At 38.8% G+C, this 22,953-nt stretch overlaps 1 protein-coding gene and 1 long non-coding RNA gene across 29 annotated transcripts in view; one reads left to right on the forward strand and one right to left on the reverse strand.

Annotated features, from left to right (window-relative positions):
• The window catches only part of FTO (FTO alpha-ketoglutarate dependent dioxygenase), a 322,346-nt gene that overhangs the window by 208,140 nt on the left and 91,253 nt on the right, over positions 1-22,953 (reverse strand). For 21 of the 25 annotated variants that reach the window (XR_005222328.2, XM_037878283.2, XM_037878284.2 and 18 more), the window contains 3 exons: positions 12,895-12,974; positions 10,546-10,689; positions 3,562-3,681 (listed from right to left, as the gene is read on the reverse strand). Coding sequence is in view for 24 of the 25 variants with exons in the window: in XM_037878283.2 (XP_037734211.1) it covers positions 3,562-3,681; positions 10,546-10,689; positions 12,895-12,974 (344 nt within the window). In the remaining variant the exon portion in view is untranslated. Of the gene's footprint in view, positions 1-3,316; positions 3,408-3,561; positions 3,682-10,545; positions 10,690-12,894; positions 12,975-22,953 lie in introns of all 25 variants that reach the window. The other 4 variants (XM_037878297.2, XM_043526410.1, XM_037878298.2 and 1 more) reach the window with 2 other exon arrangements.
• The window catches only part of LOC119563732, a 70,478-nt gene continuing 53,982 nt past the window's right edge, over positions 6,458-22,953 (forward strand). For all 4 annotated transcript variants that reach the window (XR_005222329.1, XR_005222330.1, XR_006285262.1 and 1 more), the window contains exon 1: positions 6,458-6,644. This is a non-coding gene — a long non-coding RNA (uncharacterized LOC119563732). The remainder of the gene's footprint in view (positions 6,645-22,953) is intronic.

The following is a 22,953-nucleotide window of genomic DNA, read 5'->3' on the forward strand; positions in this document are numbered from 1 at the left end:
TCTGCCTCACTAAGTCTTTGTGTTACAAGAAAATAGATTGTTATTTCAAGGAAAAATAAACTGAAAAGCTTTTTTACAAATGATAAGTCATTTGAGATCCAAAAACACCAGCAGAATGCGAGTGCATGTGGATTTAAAAAAAGAGACACAAATTCATTAAAAAAAGATAAAAGTTACAAATCACTTCTTTCTTCACTGGTAAAATTCAGGGCTCTCTGATTTCTTTTTGCAGCTGGTAGGAGCACAAACATCTACATTCTGGTTTTCTGTAACGTTTTGAGTGTTTGTGACACCAGTTGCTACAGAAAAAGCTCACAATGTAGAACTTGAGTTCCAGTATCATAGAATCATAGAATATCAGGGTTGGAAGGAACCTCAGCAGGTCATCTAGTCCAACCACCTGCTCAAAGCAGGACCAATCCCCAATTTTTGGCCCAGATCCCTAAATGGCCCCCTCAAGGATTGAACTCATAACCCTCGGTTTAGCAGGCCAGTGCTCAAACCACTGAGCTATCCCTCCCCCAAAACATTTTTCTATTCATGGTATAGTGTGAACTGTTATCTGCTATTGTTGGTGAAGGAAGAAACTTTCCTTAAATTGAAAGGTTTCAGAGTAGCAGCCGTGTTAGTCTGTATTCGCAAAAAGAGAAGGAGTACTAGTGGCACCTTAGAGACTAATCAATTTATTATGCTCATATAAATTGGTTAGTCTCCAAGGTGCCACTAGTACTCCTTTTCTTAAATTGAAAGTTACACATGGGGCCTGATCTGTGTACCTGTAACTACCACTGATGACAGGTTTCAGAGCAGCAGCCATGTTAGTCTGTATCCGTAAAAAGAAAAGGAGTACTTGTGGCACCGTAGGGACTAACAAATTTATTAGAGCATAAGCTTTCGTGGGCTACAGCCCACTTCATCGGATGCACAGAATGGAACATATAGTAATATACACATACAGATTAGTTGGAAGTTACCATACAAACTGTGAGAGGCTAATTAGTTAAGATGCGCTATTATCAGCAGGAGAAAAAAACTTTTGTAGTGATAATCAAGATGGCCCGTTTGGGTTTGAATAGAGACTGGGAGTGGCTGGGTCATTATACATATTGAATCTATTTCCTTCAGTGGACCCATGGAAAAGAAGCCTTTGAGGAATTCCACCATGATTTCAACAATTTCCATCCCACCACCAACCTCAGCCTAGACCAATCCACACAAGCGGTCCATTTCCTGCACACTACTGTGCTAATAAGCGATGGTCACATAAACACCACCCTATACCGGAAACCTACTGACTGCTATACTTACCTACATGCCTCCAGCTTCCATCCAGGACACACCACACGATCCATTGTCTACAGCCAAGCTCTAAGATACAACTGCATTTGCTCCAATCCCTCAGACAGAGACAAACACCTACAAGATCTCTATCAAGCATTCTTAAAACTACAATACCCACCTGCTGAAGTGAAAAAACAGATTGACAGAGCCAGAAGAGTACCCAGAAGTCACCTACTACAGGACAGGCCCAACAAAGAAAATAACAGAACGCCACTAGCTGTCACCTTCAGGCCCCAACTAAAACCTCTCCAGCGCATCATCAAAGAATTACAACCTATCCTGAAAAATGATCCCTCATTCTCACAGATCTTGGGAGGCAGACCAGTCCTCACTTACAGACAGCCCCCCAACCTGAAACAACCAGCAACCACACACCACACAACAAAAACACTAACCCTGGAACCTATCCTTGCAACAGAGCCCGATGCCAACTCTGTCCACATATTTATTCAAGTGACACCATCATAGGACCTAATCACATTAGCAATGCCATCAGGGGCTCGTTCACCTGCACATCTACCAATGTGATATATGCCATCATGTGCCAGCAATGTCCCTCTGCCATGTACATTGGCCAAACCGGACAGTCTCTAAGCAAAAGAATAAATGGACACAAATCTGACATCAGGAATCATAACATTCAAAAACGGGAAAGAAAACACTTCAACCTCTCTGGGCACTCAGTAAAAGATTTAACAGTGGCAATTTTGCAACAGAAAAGCTTCAAAAACAGACTCCAAGAAGAAACTGCTGAGCTTGAATTAATATGCAAACTAAATACCATTAACTTGGGTTTGAATAGAGACTAGAAGTGGCTGGGTCATTACACATATTCAATCTATTTCCCTAAGTTAAGTATCCTCACACCTTCTTGTCAACTGTCTAAATGGGCCATCTTGATTATCACTACAAAAGTTTTTTTCTCCTGCTGATAATAGCTCATCTTAACTAATTAGCCTCTCACAGTTTGTATGGTAACTTCCAACTTATCTGTATGTGTATATTACTATATGTTCCATTCTATGCATCCAATGAAGTGGGCTGTAGCCCAAGAAAGCTTATGCTCTAATAAATTTGTTAGTCTCTAAGGTGCCAAAAGTACTCCTGTTCTTTTTACCATTGATGAGTTGTCAGTACTCAAACTCTCAGGATCAGGTCCAAATTCAATGCCACAGAAACCTAACAACTATTCAGAGCAGATATTCAGGCTCCTTGTCTACAGTGGGGATTTGTCCAAGGTCAGGTCTACACTACAAAGTTTTGCCAACATAGGTATGTCAGTCAACTGTGTGATACCTGATCGACATAGCTGTGCTGGCAAAAGTCCCTAGTGTAAACACAGTTATACCAGTAAAACTGCATTTTTGCTGGTGTAGTTTATTTCACTCAAGGCACTGGAAGAACTATATCAGCAAAAGGACACTTTTGCTGGTATAATCTGTGTCCACACTTGGAGCTCTTTACCAGTATAATATATCTTACTGGCAAATCGTTCAATGCGTAGACCTGGCCCTAGTTACAGCCATCTACAGCCAGTCACCAGTGCAAAAACTTCTTGTAGACAGGCAATACTTGAAACTATGGTAAGCTGTGCTGGTACAAACAGAGTCTTCTACCAGTTTTGCAGTAAGACATCATGGATTGCACAGTTGTAGCTAGATCAATGGCTGGCCATCAATGCTGCAACTGGGGCAAATCCCCAGTGTAGACAAGGACAGGGATATATTTTCAAAGGACATAGTGATCTTAGCCACTCACTAGCATTGCTCAAGACACTATTTAGCCTTGCGTTCACTAGCATTCTTCTCTATTCTTGGTCTAGCACAAGCACTGGTGAAATTGCACAGAGATGTTTTCACAAGCAGATCAGTAGAGCTAGCTACCTTGGTGCTATATGAAAGGTGGGGATAGAGCTGAAAATTTCCAGTGAAGACAAATCATTATTAAGTAATAACCCAATACTTTGACATCTTACCTTACAGTAGTCAAAATGGACACTAAGCAACATCTCCTGTTTTTTGGTTTTGTTCATTTTGTTTTGCTATTTTATTTCTTCTCCTGCTTTGCTGTGGGATTGGAAGGCAGCACTGGCATTACAGAGAGCATACAAATACTGAAAATTTAAAGCCTGATTCTACAACACAGTTACAATGGGTTCTGCATGCAATGTATCTGCAGAATTAGGTTCTTAAGAGCTTTAGGCTATTTGCTAGTACTTACCATAAACTCCATCTTTTTCCAAAATTCTTCCAATTTAGCCATTGGTTCAAACCACCAATCAGTGCACTTCCTATAGCGTTTGCCCTGAAACCAAAACTGCCTAAGCCACTCAAATTCGACCTGGAAAGAGATGAATGACATGTAAGGAGGCATAAATAGTCTGTGCTCATTACTTGGAAAAACATATGAATCTATTCACATCTGTGCTGATGCTTATAAGATGGGGTCATTGACAGTTTCTCCAACAAGTAGTTTCCAAAGGCAACTTTACACACAGAAATTTAAGCTATTTTTAATTTTCTTTTTCATGTCATTTTATGGTCTGTGCCAAAGCCCACCATAGTCAATGCAAAACCTCCCACTGATTTCAACTGCCTTTAGATTAGCCCCAAGGTGCTTATAAAAGGTGCCTGATTGACAGCTCTGGAATCCCAAATCCTCTCTCCACCAATAGAATAGTACTGTAAAGATTATAATAGTGCAAGTTTCCTCATACCACACACACAAACATGCCTCAATCCCTGGGCTCACTAGACTACCACTGTGGGAGAGAAAATAGTTCAGTCCCCATAAATATTGGCCAATCTGATAAAATTTTCAAGAAGTGCAGGTATTAGTGCCAGTTGTGGAGGTGGTTTTTATGATGGAGACACCAGTACTGATACTGCAAGATAATTTCAAATAGGTCACCAAACTACCACCAGATGATAAATTTTGGCCAAAGAAGATCTGAATGGGAGACCTAGAGATGAAATGATCTATTTCCCAATACCAATTCCTCTGACCCATCAGATCTACCATTCACTGCTTGGGGGCTCCAAAATAATTCTTTATGCTCCCTCTATCAATTCTTCATTCACAGAAAACAAACATTTCTTACTCTAGCTATGCAGAGTGATGCACACTGCAAAAACGAAAAAGGGTGCTCTCTGCTTAATTCCAGGCCACCTGAAGTCACAGATTCTGGGAGTTTTTGAGAGTGATGCAGCAGCAGACATTATGCTAGTGACTCCAGCTACCACAGCAGTGCGCTTAAGCATGCAGACAGCCTTCCCAGGCTCACATAAGAGAATATTTTCCTAGACTACAAGGTATGCTTGGCAACAATCTTTTCATTTTTTAGGATTATTTTATATTCTTCAGAATATAAACTACTTTTGAAGTCATACAGCACACCTCCATTTACAATAATAGAAGATATTTTCATGACTCCTTTGCTGCAGCATAGAACTAGCCTTGTAGAGTACTGTGGGAGATGGGATGTCACCAACAGAGTTTACGCTGAGGCACCTCATGGAGCCAATGATCTGACACACATCAAGAAGCTAAAATGATAAGAAAGCTGTGTTTAAAAAATAGTTACTATGTGCTGCACACCCCTTTAAGCCCAGGAGCACTAGGCAGGTAACACACAATAGATAACCTGTGTGGGTTGTTTTTAATACCATACTTGCACATCATCCAGTACTGTAGTTATAAAACATCATTAAGACTGTATAACACACTGATTATTGTTCAAGCATAGTCATTCCATTCATCTTAATACCCACCCCCCAGTCTCTGTTGTTCTTTTTGTTGATTTTTTTTATTAGTGATTTACAGTTCTGGTCTTTTAGATTTTTGTATTTATCTTTGTTATGGTAGTTATGTTTCACACAGAGGCTCAAAGCTGCTTTAATCTTCACCTTTACCACAAAGAATTCTTTTGTTTACCCCTTCTGAACTCTGATGAGGCAAACAAAGACAACCTGTGAAGGTGAAACAATAATGAAAATGGCTTAAAGCCCTCACCTGAGAACACCTTTTAACCAACAGAACAGCTACAAAAGACTGAAAGTTGTTTTAGTCGACACTAACTAAATGTTTGTTTGATATGTGTAACTGATTTCAATAAAAGCAGTTTAAACAAAAAAGCTGCACATATAATATTAAAACAACCCCATTGGTAAAACATATCAACAGGATTAGAAGACATTAGTTGAGGTAAATCTTAAATGTTTTGAAAGGAAGCTATGAGTGTCATTCAGCTTTTCTTAGTATTCAGGTTTAACAACGTACGTCCTTCCTAATAAAGTTCAAGTAAAGTTTATTGCTTTTAAAGCATTATCCAGGTCTGAAGTGTCAAGATACATTTTGCCAGGCTTCTCCGGGACTGATTTTCAGGTGTGTTGAGCACTAGCATCTTCCACTGACTTTAGCTGGAGTTCTGGGTGCTCAGCACTGCTGAAAATAAGGCCCAATGGTAATTTTTTTGCTGGCCTTCTCCACTAAAAAGGCAATACCCTATGTGGTTGCCAGACTTTAATGTTTCAGGAAATAAACCATACTAGGTCATTAATCAATAAAGAACTCTGCTTTAAAAATAAAAAAAAAATCAATGTGACAACATGACCCATTGTGACAGGAATGTGAATTCAGTCAATCTGATTTTTGACTAATTACATCGATTTGTCCCCTTGATCTATGTAAATTAAATCTAATTTAAATCTTTGGCACCCTGGTCACATTTTAAATACATCCTGGGCTTAACTGACAGACAGTAATGGAAACTGTGGCAGCACCATTTACTAGCACAGCATGGGTGCTGCAACTACAGCCACACTGCTTAGTGACTTGTGACCTAGAAGAGCTGTATTATTCTCTAGGTTTTAGAGGGAAAGTTTAGTGGTAAGCTAGTTAATTTTGTGCAGGATTAGTTGGTCCCTCTAGAGGAGAGCATGCCAACCATGCCAAATTATGACATATGTGCTTGTTTAATGATATGAACTACTGTTCACCAAAGATCTCAAACTGAGGTCCAAATTCATTTTACCTCGTGTCTCAACTTAGCTTCAACACTGAGTTAAATAAAGATGAAAGGTCAATTAATGTTTTATCCACTAGGTTAGTCTTCAAGCTGATCTTCCTGAACTAGTGCAGGCAGGCAGTTATTTGGTGGCTAGAGCAAGAACTGAAAGTCAAGTGACTCCTGACTCTGAAAAGGAACCTCTCTGTGGCCATGATGTCACCATCTGTTTACTCATCTGTAAAAGAGGGATACTGCTACTTATTTTTGTAACAAGCTTTTTGGGATCCTCTGAAAGGTAAGTACACTTTGTTTTTTTAAATTAATGCATGGTAGCTATCTTCATATCAAGTTTAGACATACCCTGAGATGAGCATGTGTTAAATACTTTCCCCAAAGTTCTTAGAAGTTATATTCGGAGTTATACTCTCCCCTTCTTTCCTTCATTAAAACAAAGCAACTCTTTAACAACACCTTTTCTTAGATCGGCTGGGGTTAATGAGGCATTCACACCTACTTCCCTCACTTTCTATGGATAGGAGGATGCGAGGAAGAAAAAAAAAATCAAACACTGGAAGGTTTTTAAAAAGGTAAGGGGGACAAACTCCGTATAAAAACAAAAGGTCTGTAATATAAATCATTAGGTTCAATATTTAAGGCCCTAGAATAAAATAAAATAACGAAAGCTGATGCTCAAATAAATTGGTTAGTCTCTAAGGTGCCACAAGTACTCCTTTTCTTTTTGAGAAATAAATGCAGCAATTCCAACAGATAGAAATCATAGTACAACCACCAAAACAGCTAGACACACAAAGTAGCTGAGGTCAGTGAATATTCACATACCAGGTTTGAATATCAGGTTAACACCTGAGGCTCATCTTTAGCTACAGTTTCTCTGATGCAATTTTATACTGGAGACTTCCTTATACCAAAACTAAACTGAATGGCAAGAACCCTGAACGTATGAACACTTAAAAATAAATAAATAAACTGTTGGCCTGACTTTGATCTCACTCGGTTTCACTGCTGATTTACACCAGTGTAAGTAAGACTGGAATCAGGCTTGTTATGTCTAATATCAACTCATCCTCAATTTGTCCTTTAAACAATGATTAAAGGGTGATTTTTAGATTTATAGTCAATACTGGGCAGTAAAAAACCAACAGCACCATTTGACATTTTGAAAGCTTATGCTCCTCAGTCAATTATTTAAAGGTATTGGTTATTAATGCCACCTATGTAGGTGATCTATATTTCCTCTCTTTTGTACCAGCCAGCCACCAACTGTGCTGTCATTTCACGCTGATGTGGTAAAACACACATTAACCTTACTGTTGTTGTGTACATCACCACTCTTCTAAGCAGTGACCTAAAAGTTTAACAACACAAACCCCTTTCAATTTAGCTAGACTAGGTTTTTCTACATCACGCTACCTTCAGGAGTAAACTCAATCTACTTTTGCCATAAGGAAGGATTTGATGTACGTAAGAAAGTGACTGTTGCCAGACCAGAGGTACAGCAGACCGTATGTTCAAACCTTCAAGTCACTTCTAGCCTTTCAGCAAACCATTCATGATTCCTCCGATGCCTATTTTGGAGATGCCATCAGGGCAAAGCAACAGTTTCAGAAAAAGTCACAGCACCTAGCAATCACTATCTGGGATAACGTTTCTGAAGAACTGCATTTGTGGCAATACTTAAAAGTAAAACATGGCAGCCAGCTATTGTGAGTTGGAAGAAGTTCAAGTACCTCGTTTTCAAGGCCATCTCTGCAGTGTATACAAAAGTTACAACTTTTCTGCCGAGGTGTAGATTTAAAAGAGGAAGGAAGTTGCACATCAGAACAGAGACACAGTGGCAGAGTTGTTTGGGATCCTCATGCACGTTCACCCATATGGTGTTTTGCTTTAGCCAGCACTATAAGTTTCTCAACATTTTTTTTTTTTACACTGAGGAGAGGAAAATTGCAGGGGAGAGGGTGTTAATAGTTGTAGCCAAATCCTGATCCCACCGAAGTCAACGGCCGATCTAGCATATTCTTCACTAGACCCAGGATTTGGCTCTTTGTGTGGAAATTATTGGGCACTTTTTCTATAAATAATTTACAGAGTTTGAACTTACTAGTTGTATTAGACCATGAAACTACACAGAACTTTATCATATAACTTGTATTAAAAAGGCATGTGGCTTGCCCCCCCCCAAAAGAAAAGAATGAAAGACCTGTATTAGCCTCACAGACATTTATGGTTCCAGTTAATAGTGATACACAGCAAAGGAACGTATATCTACCACAATGTAAACCACAGAAAACTTGCCTACTTGTGTGGTAAAAAAAGAACAATATCTGACATAGCACTTTGACATATGGAATTAATCCCTCAAACGAAGAGATGACCTTGAAAAATCAAAAGAGAGTGGATGAGTGATTCTCTTTTCATATGGAATATAGATCCAATGTCTCTATTCAGTCGGAGTGTACAATATATATAGCCTGACCAGTGATTTCTGGGATAGTATATCCCATATGTATAACAGGAAACACCAATGTATGTCACATGGCAAAATTATTCAGGTCACTGCAAACACTTGGGGTGTACTCTTCCTATGGTGTAAATCACATAGCTCTTTTGAAGTCAATGGGGCTATGCTGATTTACACCAGCTGTGAATGTGGCCCTAGTTGTACAAACTGATATATGCCTACAGTCTTATGAACTAAGCCTGATTAATATTTCGTAAAGTATTGCAAATACTAGGCTGATTTAATTTATACCGGCAGCCATTTCAACCAAAATCAAGGGAGCAGATCCTTCCCCACCCTACTCTCCTCAGCTGCACCAAGAGTAAACACAGTGCAGCCAAAACACTGACCCTCAAAGTTTTATGAAAGTTGTAAAAGTTTGCCTTGTTCCTGAATAAATATATTGTACCAAATGAATTAAAAAAATATTTAGAGCTATAAAGGCATCCCTATACTCTAAGTGAAAATTATACTCTATACATGTCCCAGTAGGTCAAATACTGCTCAAACTTATAATAGCGGGAATCCAAAATAACTCTTTGGAATTTATGAATATCACTGTGCTGAGGAAAGCACCACTGAAATCAGAGAACAAACTGGTCAAAAAAAATTAGTACTATAGTATACTAATTAGTCAGTGTTACTCATTTTCCATGTAGTGCTCACCATTTATGCTTTGTTAACCAATAAAGGTCAACACAAGTTGTATCTAGAGATATAGCTATCAGGATAACAAAAAACAAGTCAAATCTGTTGTTTTTAAATACCCTAGAAAGTGTTGTTGACTCTACTTTTTCTGTGGCTCTCTCTTTTTTTTAAAATATAAGTTAAAATTTAAAGAAAATTCAATTGAGCCTCTCTGGAAACACCACTTCCACCATCATAAAAAGTATGTAAGCAAATTTACCAAACCCTCTGCAAGATCTTAATCATTATGTCATGCTGCAACTCTTTCCTCTGACACTGAGAATTAGCAAAGCAGCATTATCCAGTATACCACGTAATTTTATATCTCAGATAAAGTTACCAGTTTCCCAAATCTTTCTAAACACTACACTAATACTTTCTGTCTAACTTGATGGACACCTTGGTCTGTTAAATATATTTGCTTGCTAAGGACCATTTCTATACTGAAAACAGAGGTGCATTCAGTGGGATTCCTTGAGGGCTTATTGGATCACTCAGTACAGGATCAGGGCCTTGATCTTATTTTCAGGAACTTGATTTCTACAGTATTTTCCTAATTACAGGCATTAAAGCAGACTCTGTGTCGTCGTCCTGTCATACATCTGTTTTGAACATGATTAATGCTAAAACAGTAGCCAGAGGAACAACTCAAGAGGTTTGTAAGGGTTTCACTTGCCCCCTTCCTTTAATTTCTCTGTCCTCTTACTTTTTGCCAGAGTAGAACAGCAGGGGAGAAATTAATCAAATTTGTCATAATGTAACCAATGTTCTTGCTATAGCTGCTCCTTCAATTAGAAAAATGGAGTCCTCCCCCTTGTGACTTTGCATTAATCCCATCCAACACACACAAATGCAAGAGTCAATGCCACCCAAATTTGAGATACCTACATAAGGCCAGGTCTTGTGAATTTTTGAACACCCTTGTTAAGCCCATTGACTGCACCACTCTCAAAGAATCAGACTTAATTTACTGTGAAAACCTTCCCCTCACCTCGTTATGGATTCCTTCCACTTCCTTTACAACTTGGACTTCCAGTGATTTCAAAGACAAAGCCGCTGAATCAGAATCAACCTGTAAATTCTGAAGTGCAAACTCACACTGTCCAAAAATATATTCCAGTGTTCCTGTTGAGCACTGTAAGAGCACAATAAAAATATTAATCAGTTTACAGATCCTTTGGAAGTAATACTGTTTAAGGCAAATAGAAAATAAGATTCAGTGCCAGCCACTGAAATAATCAAAATGTTGTAAAATGAGAGAAAAAGGAGCTGCATTTCTGTGTTTTAATTTTATTATGTTTTAAAGCAAAATAAGAAAGCTTATAACATTTAATACATGCCAGATTGTTTGTATTGCTATTTAAAATTATTTGCATTGACACAAAAAAGTTTACATTTAAAAAACTAACTCATTAAAGATATAATAGACTATTAAAAAATACCCTACAGATTTTAGGGAGGGGGGAAACCTGGAAACACTGTGAAACACATTTGAAATCTTAGAGTTTCAAAAGCATGGCTGAAAATTCTATTTTCTTTCTTTTTTCCTCCCTGCAGTTAGTATTCTAGAGCATTTAACAGTTGGTCATATTTTGCCCTGCATCGGACTCACAAAGACATGGAAGGGGAGTTTCTCATGCAGCATGAAAGTAGAATATACTCCTAAGTGTAAAGCATATAATACAGTTGCAAAGATTGATTGTTCTACCTTTACTTTGTTTTTGGGAATATAACTTCCTTCAGTGCTGAAAGAAACATAAATATCTTTCTGACACAAAATAAAAATATAGGTCTACCGTATAATTATTTTCAGTTAAATATTTATAACATTAGCTAACTTCCCAGGAAAAACCTTGAGTAAGGACTCCCAGTATCATAATTCTTTGTATTAGAATTTCCATACTATACAATGTGAGGTCACAAAGGTTTATAAAAACAAAACATAAGCTTTTAAAGTGGAAGCTTTTCAAACTGTGGACACAAGTGTGTATTTTAATATCAGAATAACAGAGTGTTGGGAGCACAAGGTTAGAAAGTTCATCTTTTCTGCTGAAGAAAAATAAAGAACCATATGCTTCATGCATACAGTACAATGCACATTATATTAGGCTTATTCCAAAGCTCAGCTGTAGTCACCAGAATCTGTGTTTGTTTTGAAAAATATGTTCCTACATGACAGAAGTTAGACAGACGTGTCCTTAACCACCAATTCTTAATCTAATTTGGAAAAATACTATGATATAATTTTAACGTTACGATGCTTTCTTTTCTGATCTATTTATTTTTTTGCTTGTTGCCCTCATTGTTTTCTCTACACAACAGCCAAAGGGAAAAGCTAATAATAGTGAATAATAATTTTAATTAAAAGCTAATAATAGTAAATAATAATAATTTTGAAAACAAAATTAAATGCGTTACCGTTGAACCACCACACACACACACACACACATACACACAGATACTTCAACAGTCAACAGTAATGCATTTTGGCTTGATAAGACCAATAGTAAAATGTGATTAGTTACTTTTGAAAGAATTATTTTAAAGTGTAATCTGGGATGATTTTTTTAAAAGAACTATTATTTGCTTTTTTCCTTTTGGATGCTGTATAGAGAAAAATAATTATGAAAACAAGCAAAAAAATAATCACAGTATGAGCAACAAATACCTCTATTTTCTTTATAGTTCATGCAATTATGATCAGTAGTCAAGAGTATTGAAAGAAGAAACAAATCCAATAAACAGCACACATCAGCCATCTTGGAAGCACTAGGCTGAATCCTTAGAGCAGTGCTCAGACTACCTGAGAGATGCAAGAGCTTTGTGCACTTTTCTGCTTCCACTTGCAGTTCTAGAGGAAGCCGGGGAATCCAGCCTCATGGCTGTTCCACATTGCCCTGACTTGTAGTGGCAGCCTAGGGCTGTTGGGATTTCTGGTGTGCAGTATGTTTAGACCTCATATCACTTCCCATCAACAGTATGCCTCTTATAGTGGAGTATGGCAAAAAAACTCTATGAAAACATTTTTTATAAAAATGTAATTACATGTTTTTGCATTTCTTTAATAAACTGTGGTAATGCAGTGTAATACGGAAACTCTATGTGAGGTTAGGCATAAGTGGCTCATAGACAAAGAAATTGCCCTTCTCCCATAAAAATCAATAAGAGTTCTTCCATCAGTAAGCGAAAAGCATAGAACATACACCTCCCACAAAAAGTTGGAGTCATCAGTAAAACCACTAATCATAGTTTGAAACAAGACCACGTGATCCTAAATTCATTTTGTCAGCCACTACTAACAGTGCGAATGACCAAAAAACAAATCCCCTTTCTTACTCACCTCTGCCACTCTGTGGGTAGAGCTGAAACGAGGCTCAAAACCAGCCAGAACACAATGCTGATGTGTCATATTGAGATCATCTGAGGACAGATTATAATCACTTTCAGTATATGGAGAAAAATATACTAAATACAAAATTTATTCCTACCAAATATGAACAACAGTCACTATAAGGCAAGTGTTTTGAACACAATACAAGGACTTTCCTCTTTTATATCGTTTAGCTCTTATAAAGTTTTTCATAAAGTTTTATAAGTTAAAGTTTTTCATTTGTTTTTCAAGTGCTTAGCAGAAGGTAAATATCATTATCCTGTTTTTAACAAATGGAGAAACAGAGGCAGAGAGATTAAGTGAAAATCTGCTGTCTGCCCTATCCACTGGACCACACTCTCTCCCCAAATGAACTGACTTAAATAAACAAAATTTAATTATTTTAAAGTGTTTTCTTTAAACTGAGCTCCCTTTTCCTTATTTTCATTGCACTTAATGCACTGACTTCTTGTTTACTTACATCAATAATCATGAAGAAGTTTAGCAAGATTTTGGAATACAATTTGAAGTGTAACTATACTTTGGCAAGTTTACACTTTAAAAATGGCAGTGTGAGGTTCTGTATTTGTAGTCTCTCAGTGCCTGAAAATGTCTCAATTATCTCTCACATTTGCTCAGTTTACAAGTAAAAGGAGAATTCCTTCCCTCCTCTCATAAAAGACAGTTCTGTAACATGAATCCAGGGACTGATAAACAAGTTGTGTTCTTTCTGGCTGATGCATTGTCATCAGTAATAACCAGAGTGGTCTGGACCTGGAATTCCCATTCTGTGGGAAATTCCAAAATTTCTCCCCCTCCCCTGCTTTGAAAAAACCTGTTCAGAAATGTAACCAAAAAGAAAAGAAACTTCAATATTGATCATGGAACAGCAATTCAAAACTTTTGTTTAAAAAAGGTCAAAACACATTTGCATTTTGATCTTTTCTAAGCTTATCCAAGGCTTTCTGAGCTGCCTGGAGCCCCAGCAATCCAACAAGTAGGAAGCAGGCAGCTCAGGAACCCAGGAATCCCCAGCTTCAAGGCTGTCCACCTTGAATCCTGCTGTGGAGCTGGGAATCCCAGAAGCCCAGGCTGGTGAGGAGGCAGAAAGCCCAGGCTCCCAAACTGCCCACCTGGTGGGCTGAGCTGGTAGGCAAGCAGGCAGGTATCCCCTGGTAGGCAAAGTTCAATCAGAATTCCACTGAAGTCATCATGATCCCACAGAATGATCCCCAGAATGTTTCGATTTTCACAAATCAGAATTTTCCAGTAGAAAAACATTCAGCTGGAAAATTTCCGAGGAGCCCTAATAATAACATTTTTGCTATTGGACTCAGAAGCAGCAATAATTTAGAACTTTTTTAAAAATGTTCTAAATCAAGTTGGCTTTGATGTTCAAGTGTCAGAAATTAGAGTCTATGGGCCTTACAAAAATGGAATTTCAGTAGAAACTACAATGGACAAATGGAGCATGCCTAATCCACTGAGGTGCACTCATTCCAAGCAAGAGAGAAGGCACAAGGAAAATAGTGCAAGAAAGAGAAGAAGAAAAGTGGTGAATCTGGCATCATAAATGGAGCGAGGCAAGCGAGATTGATCCAGTGAGAAAAAAGGTCAAAGATAGAGCCTGGGAGGTAAGAAAGAAAATTTTCAATTTGATTAGCAAGAGGAAGGCAGCAGAGGGACTGGAAGAGGGTCTGAGTGGCTGCTGGAGGGGAGTGAAATGTGTTAAAGGAGGTCAGGGATATGCGGGATACAGCAGATAATATAAATAATGGAAACAATAATATTAGACAATAGGCAGGAGATAATCGTAGTATCTGTGGATGGACATAGGAAGAGTGATGAAGGAACAGATGTTTGATATGTTATAGGGAAGGCTGGATGTATGGGGAAGAGGAGAGATAGGAGTCATAAATTGTCCTCAGGTAATGAGCCTGGGTAATGGGGTGGGATGATAACTATTTTCAACAGTGATGGAGAAGGAATACAGAAGAGGCAGGTAAGGAAGAAAAATGAAAAGTTCTAGTTTGCCATACTAGGCTTGAGCTGGCAGCAAGACATCCAGGACGATGCAGTCACAACTAGACTGCCAGTCAGATCAGTGCGGAGAGAAAGATTTGTGAGTCATCAGTATAGATATTGTAATGAAACTGTGAGGGGAAGTCACCCAGCAAAAAAATGTAAGGGAGAAAAGAAGGGACTAGGGATAGAGTCCTACCGGATGCTGACAGAGAGGCAGGAGGGCTCCGCATGCTGTGCTCTGAGTAAGAAGGTGCCATTTTTACTTCAGCTATTACAAGTGACTACTGAATTTGATCACAGTAAGGGGGTCTGATTTCAGAAATGCTCAGTCTCACATACACCCTCCCTTTTAAGCCCTTTAAAGATGTCACAGTTTGCATACTGAACAAAACTGAGGAACCCAAAATCCCAAGTCACTTAAAAAAATTTAAGTCATAGTTCCTTTTTTTGAACATAACCACACTTTGTTAAACTGAATACCCTAATGTAGTTTACTGTGTGTGAAATTTAATATGCTATTCTCTCTATTAATGAAAACAAATATATCTGAAATCTTTACTATATTTTGTAATAAGTCTAAAATTCTCAAATTGGCATGTACACTATGAATAATAATTCACTCGGATAAGATTTATTGGATTTATTCCACTTGCAAGAATGAGTTCTCTTCTTTCAATGGATTTTATAGGCAGCTATAAGAATTCATAAACAACAATGCAGCATCTAGCATTATAGATATTAGGAGAAAAATGCAGGTGGATGGTTTTATCCTTTACCATTTCTGTTGCTATATGAAACATGAAAACAGATCCCAAGAAGGGATGTTCGTCCAGTGCATTGAACAAACTAGAAAAGGAAAAATGCTCACATATCCCCATCAGGTTTAGGAAAACTGACATCACTTCCTAGTATTTGAACATTTCTCCACTGCAGAATAATGCCAAATCATCTAGGTATCACCAATAAATATATTTAAGAAATAATCCATTATGACTACTGCAGAACCATATTATAATTAATCACTTATACATTAAACCTGTGGCCACCTAGGAATTCACAGCTTTCTTTCTACTGTAAACCATGGCCATTCAGGTCCACAAAGAGAAAGCAATACTATAAATCTGTTTCTTTTGCTACCATTTGAGTGAAGAGAGACAACCAATTTGGTACAAATGTCAATTTCTAATCCTGAGAGGCTTAGGGCTGGAATAGGAGGAGTTTTACAGATCAGGATTGAGCTGCACTGGCAAGGTTGTGTGTGGAAGCTTGCACAGTATCTGCTTGTGTGATGCCTGCACAAAACTTCATTTCAATACTTTTTAAAACAAAGAGAAATCATTGCTGTACAGACATATGAGAGTTAAAGCGTATCTAAAGCCAAATCTTGAAAACAAAAACACAGCAAATCTGGATTTTGTAACACTAAGTATCACAGTCATCTCTATGAAGAATGATCACAAAAAGCAGATTGCTTAAGTACTCTTGTTCCATTCAGTACCAATTAATTTGGTGCAGGCTGTGTAGCAAACACAGCATTATAAGTATTACATTTTGATTTGCACCTTCATTCAAACCCTTGGCAACCCTTTCATTGTGGAGCTGTCTCTTCTTGAAATTGCTTCCAACTGTCTCTAATCCTTTATGACTTTTAGAAAGAACCCTGTAATTTTAATTTAAGAGTTTATAATTCATCTAAAACTGTAATTGTATAAAAATGGTTGAAGCTTCATGGATCATATGTCTCAAAGGATATTGAAAAATATGTTCTAGGCCTGAAAAGATTACTCCAAAGATTTTTTTCCCCTACAATTTGAAAGAAAAAAAATTGCTTGTTAAATGAGACATTGCCCATTTTGCGGCAGTCACTTTTAACTAACAACGTTGCATACAAATTATTTAATCAGTATTAGAGGTAGACTAAAACTGGCACCTTTTACCTGGCCAACCCTGCCATGCCCACCTTGGCTTCCTTGCATACTGATGGTTCAGATAAAATACAATACATATGGATACAACACCAGTTTTTAGTTTTTGCAAAATTAAATTCTATCTCATTAGATTTGCAAACCCAAACCACGGCATCCTGCTCAACTTTAAAAACATTGTACATCATATGGCTGGGGGGTGGGGGGAAGACAATAGGTTATCAGTCCCGCAGAAAAATCTGCTTGCATAGACTTTTACTACTGCAGGAGTCCCAATGAATTTGTGTTGGATTAAGGGTAAGCATGGAACACAGTTTCAGTGGGACTCCCACAGGAGTAAGGTCCATGCATGCAGATCCCTTTGCAATTTCAGAGCATTAGTCAATAAAGTACATAAACAGTATAATAACTATGCAAAGTGAATTTTTTTTAAAGGGACACTTTCGATTTTCATCTTAATCACTATCAACTGAATCCTAACAAGGAGTTAAAAACAGGCACTACACACACAAACTTTTTACATATATATGGAAGACAATGGACATGATAAACAATTTTCAGAAACAAGAATGCTCTTTAAGTTGGTAGCATTCTTTCATCAATTGCCTTTTTCATCACATATTAGCACATAGAACCAATGGCACAGGTACTACTGAATGATATGGCCGGTATATCCTTTCTAAAGTGCCAACGTGTACAGAAGCTGGGAAACCTTTCTTCAATGGACTTACTGCCAGTTTCTGTAGTTGTAACCTTATCTCTAAAACTGGATCAGGCATTTCTCAAGCTTGTAGTATTCTAGAATCTCTAAACTATACCAAAATTAAGATGACAATTCATGAAAGACCTGAAGCACACACTTAAGTTCAATATATGCTTAAGTACTATCCTGAGTTTCCTTGTATTGGGGCCTAAAAAACTGCTTGTGTATGATAAAAACTGAAATGTCTAAATCAACTGCCCAAGATTGCAAAAGGCCTTACACTTAAGAGAACAAACCAAGCAATCTAGTGTTGCTCAGTGTTGGGAGACATAACTTCCGATTTTGTACGGAGTACTATGAAAAAAGAAGGGAAGATAATTTCGATACACAACGCAACTTGGGGGAAGGGAAGAGGTGTTAGATCAAGGTTGATTTTCTATTTCCTCAGCTTTCTGCCTGCCCATTTCCAACAAATCGTCTGCCACTTTGGAACGAAGTCCCATTATAGGACTTCTGTCTCTGGTAATTCAATGCATGATTTATTAGAAGAAATTACTCACATGCATAACTGGGTACAGGTGGTCAAATCCACCTTGGAAAACAAATGTTATCAACCTGCAGTCTTTATAATCTTGGGTGGTGTTGGATGGATGTTTGACTTCACAGATGAAGTTTGGAAACAGCAGAAGAGCAAGTTTAAGCAGGTCTTCCTATTGCCAAAAATATTTTTTTTAAACATAAGATGATACAGAATCACCTGATACACATACCTCAGAGGGCACACACAACAGCACACCAGTTACAATATGGAACTGGAAGGAGCAAGGATTCGCTGCAGAACTGAATTTCTTTTAGTACAGACCTCTGCCACTTGAGTTATCAGCGTAACTTGGAGCAGCGAAAGTGTCATGATATCTCCCGTGTGGGCCAGTCACTGACACATATTGTGCAAATAGGTCCTGCTAGTGTTTCCTGGACTGCAAAGGAATGTTGGGACTTAGGTATCCTGGACTCTATTACAGGTTCTGAATGGAAGTATGTGCTACTAATTACAGAACCTTCTGCCTCTATCCCCACTGGCCTTCCTCCTTCTGACTTTGCCCCCAACATGTCCCGCCGAGACAACTACCCTAGCCTGTCCGTTTCCCACACTACAGCCTAACCTGTGTCCTCTTCTGCTCCTATTTCCCCACATCCTTACCCTATCTTCCTCTGCTCCTCTGCCCAGCCACACCCCACCCCAGCCCCTATCCACTCCTCACTTCTCCTCATTTTGAATCAATCTACTTCCTCCTTCTCCTCCACACTGCTTAGTAGGCACCAGCAGAGGAAACAGTCAGAACACAGAAGAGAAATTTCAAGAAAACTCCTGGTCAGTCCCTGAAACCCTGGGATGGAGCACGTTCAATGCAGACAAAAAGTTCAGAGAATTTAGCAGCCAAACCCTAACACTCCTCTGGCTAAAGATGTTGAAATGACAATTTTCAGATGTTTATCACTCAGCCAAATTTGAGCAGATTTTCAAGGGGACAGCAAAAGGCACTCCTCTGACCACAGTGCAAGAACACGGCCAAATTTCAAGTCTCTGCTCCCAAGCACTGAGAAGCTAGAGCTTATCGAGAAAACAGTTATGATTTTTTTTTTTAAACACTGGTAAAGAAACTAATTCCTCCAGCCTCAGTCTCTAAAGTGACTGAACTGTTTTTGCTTAAACAAAAAGAAATTTCAAAAAGAAATTCAGCCTGAGGCAGTTGCTTAACATGGAAAATTTCAACCAAATAGTTAAAGTTTTGTCAACGTTACACACAACGAAAACCAGGTCCTATAATGGAAAGTGTTAGGCAACCTTACTGAAAAGTGTCTCTGCCAGCTCTGCCAATTATAATGGCTTTGTAAGTTTCCAGGCCGAAAAATTATATACTCAAGACTCAAAGGTGAACATGAATTACTATTAAACAATTCTTTCTTTAAAAACAGGTGACACAGCAATCTTCCCCTCTCAAATGAAAGTTATATATCTTAGAAAATTACATCTTTTGAGGGATTTAGAGTCAGTTGAAAGGTTCCTAGAAAAGATAGGTAAAAAGATGGCACAAGATTACACCAAAATGGACTTAAAACAGAAAAAAACATTTTTTTCTATTTCTGAAGTTCTTGGCTATTACATGAGAATGAGTTTGAAACAGAGTTCTTGAGGTTAATCATTCGCTGTTATTACTATATTTTATATGGTGATCTTTGCTTCCATGGGACATGTCTGGCTTAACTATATTTTCCACTTTTTTGGGCTGCCTAAAGATAAATGGTATGTTTATAGGTTTCAGAGTGGTAGCCATTTTAGTCTATATCAGGAAAAACAACAAGGAGTACTTGTGGCACCTTAGAGACTAACAAATTTATTTGGGCATAAGCTTTCCAGGGCTAAAACCCACTTCATCGGATGCATGCAGTGGAAAATATAGTAGGAAGATATATATACACAGGGAACATGAAAAAATGGGTGTTGCCATACCAACTGTAACGAGACCAATTAATTAAGCTGGGCTATTATCAACAGGAGAAAAAAAACCCCACCTTTTGTAGTGATAATCAGGATGGCCCATTTCAAACAGTTGACAAGAAGGTGTGAGTAACAGTAGGGGGAAAAAATTAGCACAGGGAAATAGTTTTTACTTTGTGTAATGACCCATCCACTCCCAATCTTTATTTAAGCCTAATTTACTGGTGGCCAGTTTGCAAATTAATTCCAATTCTGCAGGTTCTCGTTGGAGTCTGTTTTTGAAGTCTTTTGTTGGAGAATTGTGACTTTTAGGTCTGAAATTGAGTGACCAGGGAGGTTGAAGTGTTCTCCGACAGGTTTTTGAATGTTATAATTCTTGATGTCTGATTTGTGTTCATTTATTCTTTTGAGTAGAGATTGTCTGGTTTGGCCAATGTACATGGCAGAGGGGCATTGTTGGCATATATCACATTGGTAGATGTGCAGGTGAACGAGCCTCTTATGGTATGGCCTATGTGATTAGGTCCTATGATGGTGTCCCTTGAATAAATATGGCTCTCTAACATTACATTCTACAGGCCATTACCCTCTGATCCCACTGAGGGTTACCAAAAGAAACTACACCATTTGCTCAAGAAACTCCCTGAAAAAGCACAGGAAGAAATCTGCACAGTCACACCCCTAGAACCACGACCAGGGGTATTCTATCTGCTACCCAAGATCCATAAACCTGGAAATCCTGGACGCCCCATCATCTCAGGCATTAGCACCCTGACAGCAGGACTGTCTGGCTATGTAGACTCTCTCCTCAGGCCCTACGCTACCAGCACTCCTAGCTATCTTCGAGACACCACTGAGGAAACTACAATCCATTGGTGATGGATGAGCTATTATTAGCAGGAGGGGGAAAAAAATAACCTTTGTAGTGGTAATCAAGATGGCGCATTTCAGACAGTTGACAAGAAGATGTGAGGATACTTAACATGAGGAAATAAATTCAATTTGTGTAATGACCCAGCCACTCCCAGTCTCTATTCAAGCCCAAGTTAATAGTATCTAGTTTGCAAATTAATTCCAGTTCAGCAGTTTCTCATGGATTAGTGTGCTGTTCAGACGTGTGTTGAATCCACTGATCATCTTCCAGAAAACACCATCCTGGCCACTATGAATGTAGAAGCCCTCTACACCAACATTCCACACAAAGATAGACTACAAGCCATCAGGAACAGTACCCCCAATAATTTCACGGCAAACCTGGTGGCTGAACTTTGTGACTTTGTCCTCACCCATAACTATTTCACATTTGGGGACAACGTATACCTTCAAATCAGCGGCACTGCTATGGATACCCGCATGGCCCCACAGTATGCCAACATATTTTGGCTGACTGAGAACAAAGCTTCCTCAGCTCTCGTCCCCTAACGCCCCTACTCTACTTACGCTACATTGATGACATCTTCATCATCTGGACCCATGGAAAAGAAGCCCTTGAGGAATTCCACCATGATTTCAACAATTTCCATCCCACTATTAACCTCAGCCTGGACCAGTCCACACAAGAGATCCGCTGCCCGGACACTACAGTGCTAATAAGCGATGGCCACATAAACACCACCCTATGCCGGAAACCTACTGACCACTATGCTTACCTACATGCCTCCAGCTTTCATCCAGACCACACCACACGATCCATTGTCTACAGCCAGGCTCTACGATACAACCGCATTTGCTCCAACCCCTCAGACAGAGACAAACGCCTACAAGATCTCTATCAAGCATTCTTACAACTACAATACCCACCTGCTGAAGTGAAGAAACAGATTGACAGAGCCAGAAGAGTACCCAGAAGTCACCTACTACAGGACAGGCCCAACAAAGAAAATAACAGAACACCACTAGCCGTCACCGTCAGCCCCCAAACTAAACCTCTCCAGCGCATCATCAGGGAGCTACAACCTATCCTGAAGGACAATCCCTCACTCTCACAGATCTTGGGAGACAGGCCAGTCCTCGCTTACAGACAGCGCCCAAGCTGAAGCAAATACTCACCAGCAACCACACACCACACAACAAAAACACTAACCCAGGAACCTATCCTTGCAACAAAGCCCATGGCCAACTCTGTCCACATATTTATTCAAGGGACACCATCATAGGACCTAATCACATAGGCCATACCATAAGAGGCTCGTTCACCTGCACATCTACCAATGTGATATATGCCATCATGTGCCAACAATGCTCCTCTGCTATGTACATTGGCCAAACCGGACAACCTCTACTCAAAAGAATAAATGAACACAAATCAGACATCAAGAATTATAACATTCAAAAACCTGTCGGAGAACACTTCAACCTCCCTGGTCACTCAATTTCAGACCTAAAAGTCACAATTCTCCAACAAAAAACTTCAAAAACAGACTCCAACGAGAACCTGCAGAAATGGAATTAATTTGCAAACTGGCCACCAGTAAATTAGGCTTGAATAAAGACTGGGAGTGGATGGGTCATTATACAAAGTAAAAACTATTTCCCCATGCTAACTTTTTCCCCTCTACTGTTACTCACACCTTCTTGTCAACTGTTTGAAATGGGCCATCCTGACTATCACTACAAAAGGTGGGGTTTTTTTTCTCCTGTTGATAATAGCCCAGCTTAATTAATTGGTCTCGTTACAGTTGGTATGGCAACACCCATTTTTTCATGTTCTCTGTGCATATATATATCTTCCTACTGTATTTTCCACTGCATGCATCCGATGAAGTGGGTTTTAGCCCTGGAAAGCTTATGCCCAAATAAATTTGTTAGTCTCTAAGGCGCCACAAGTACTCCTCGGTTTTCTTTTTGCTGGTTTATGTTGTTTTTAATTTTGTTCG

This window comes from Chelonia mydas, chromosome 12 (assembly GCF_015237465.2).
Source record: "Chelonia mydas isolate rCheMyd1 chromosome 12, rCheMyd1.pri.v2, whole genome shotgun sequence".
In the NCBI taxonomy this organism is placed as follows: Eukaryota; Metazoa; Chordata; order Testudines; family Cheloniidae; genus Chelonia; species Chelonia mydas.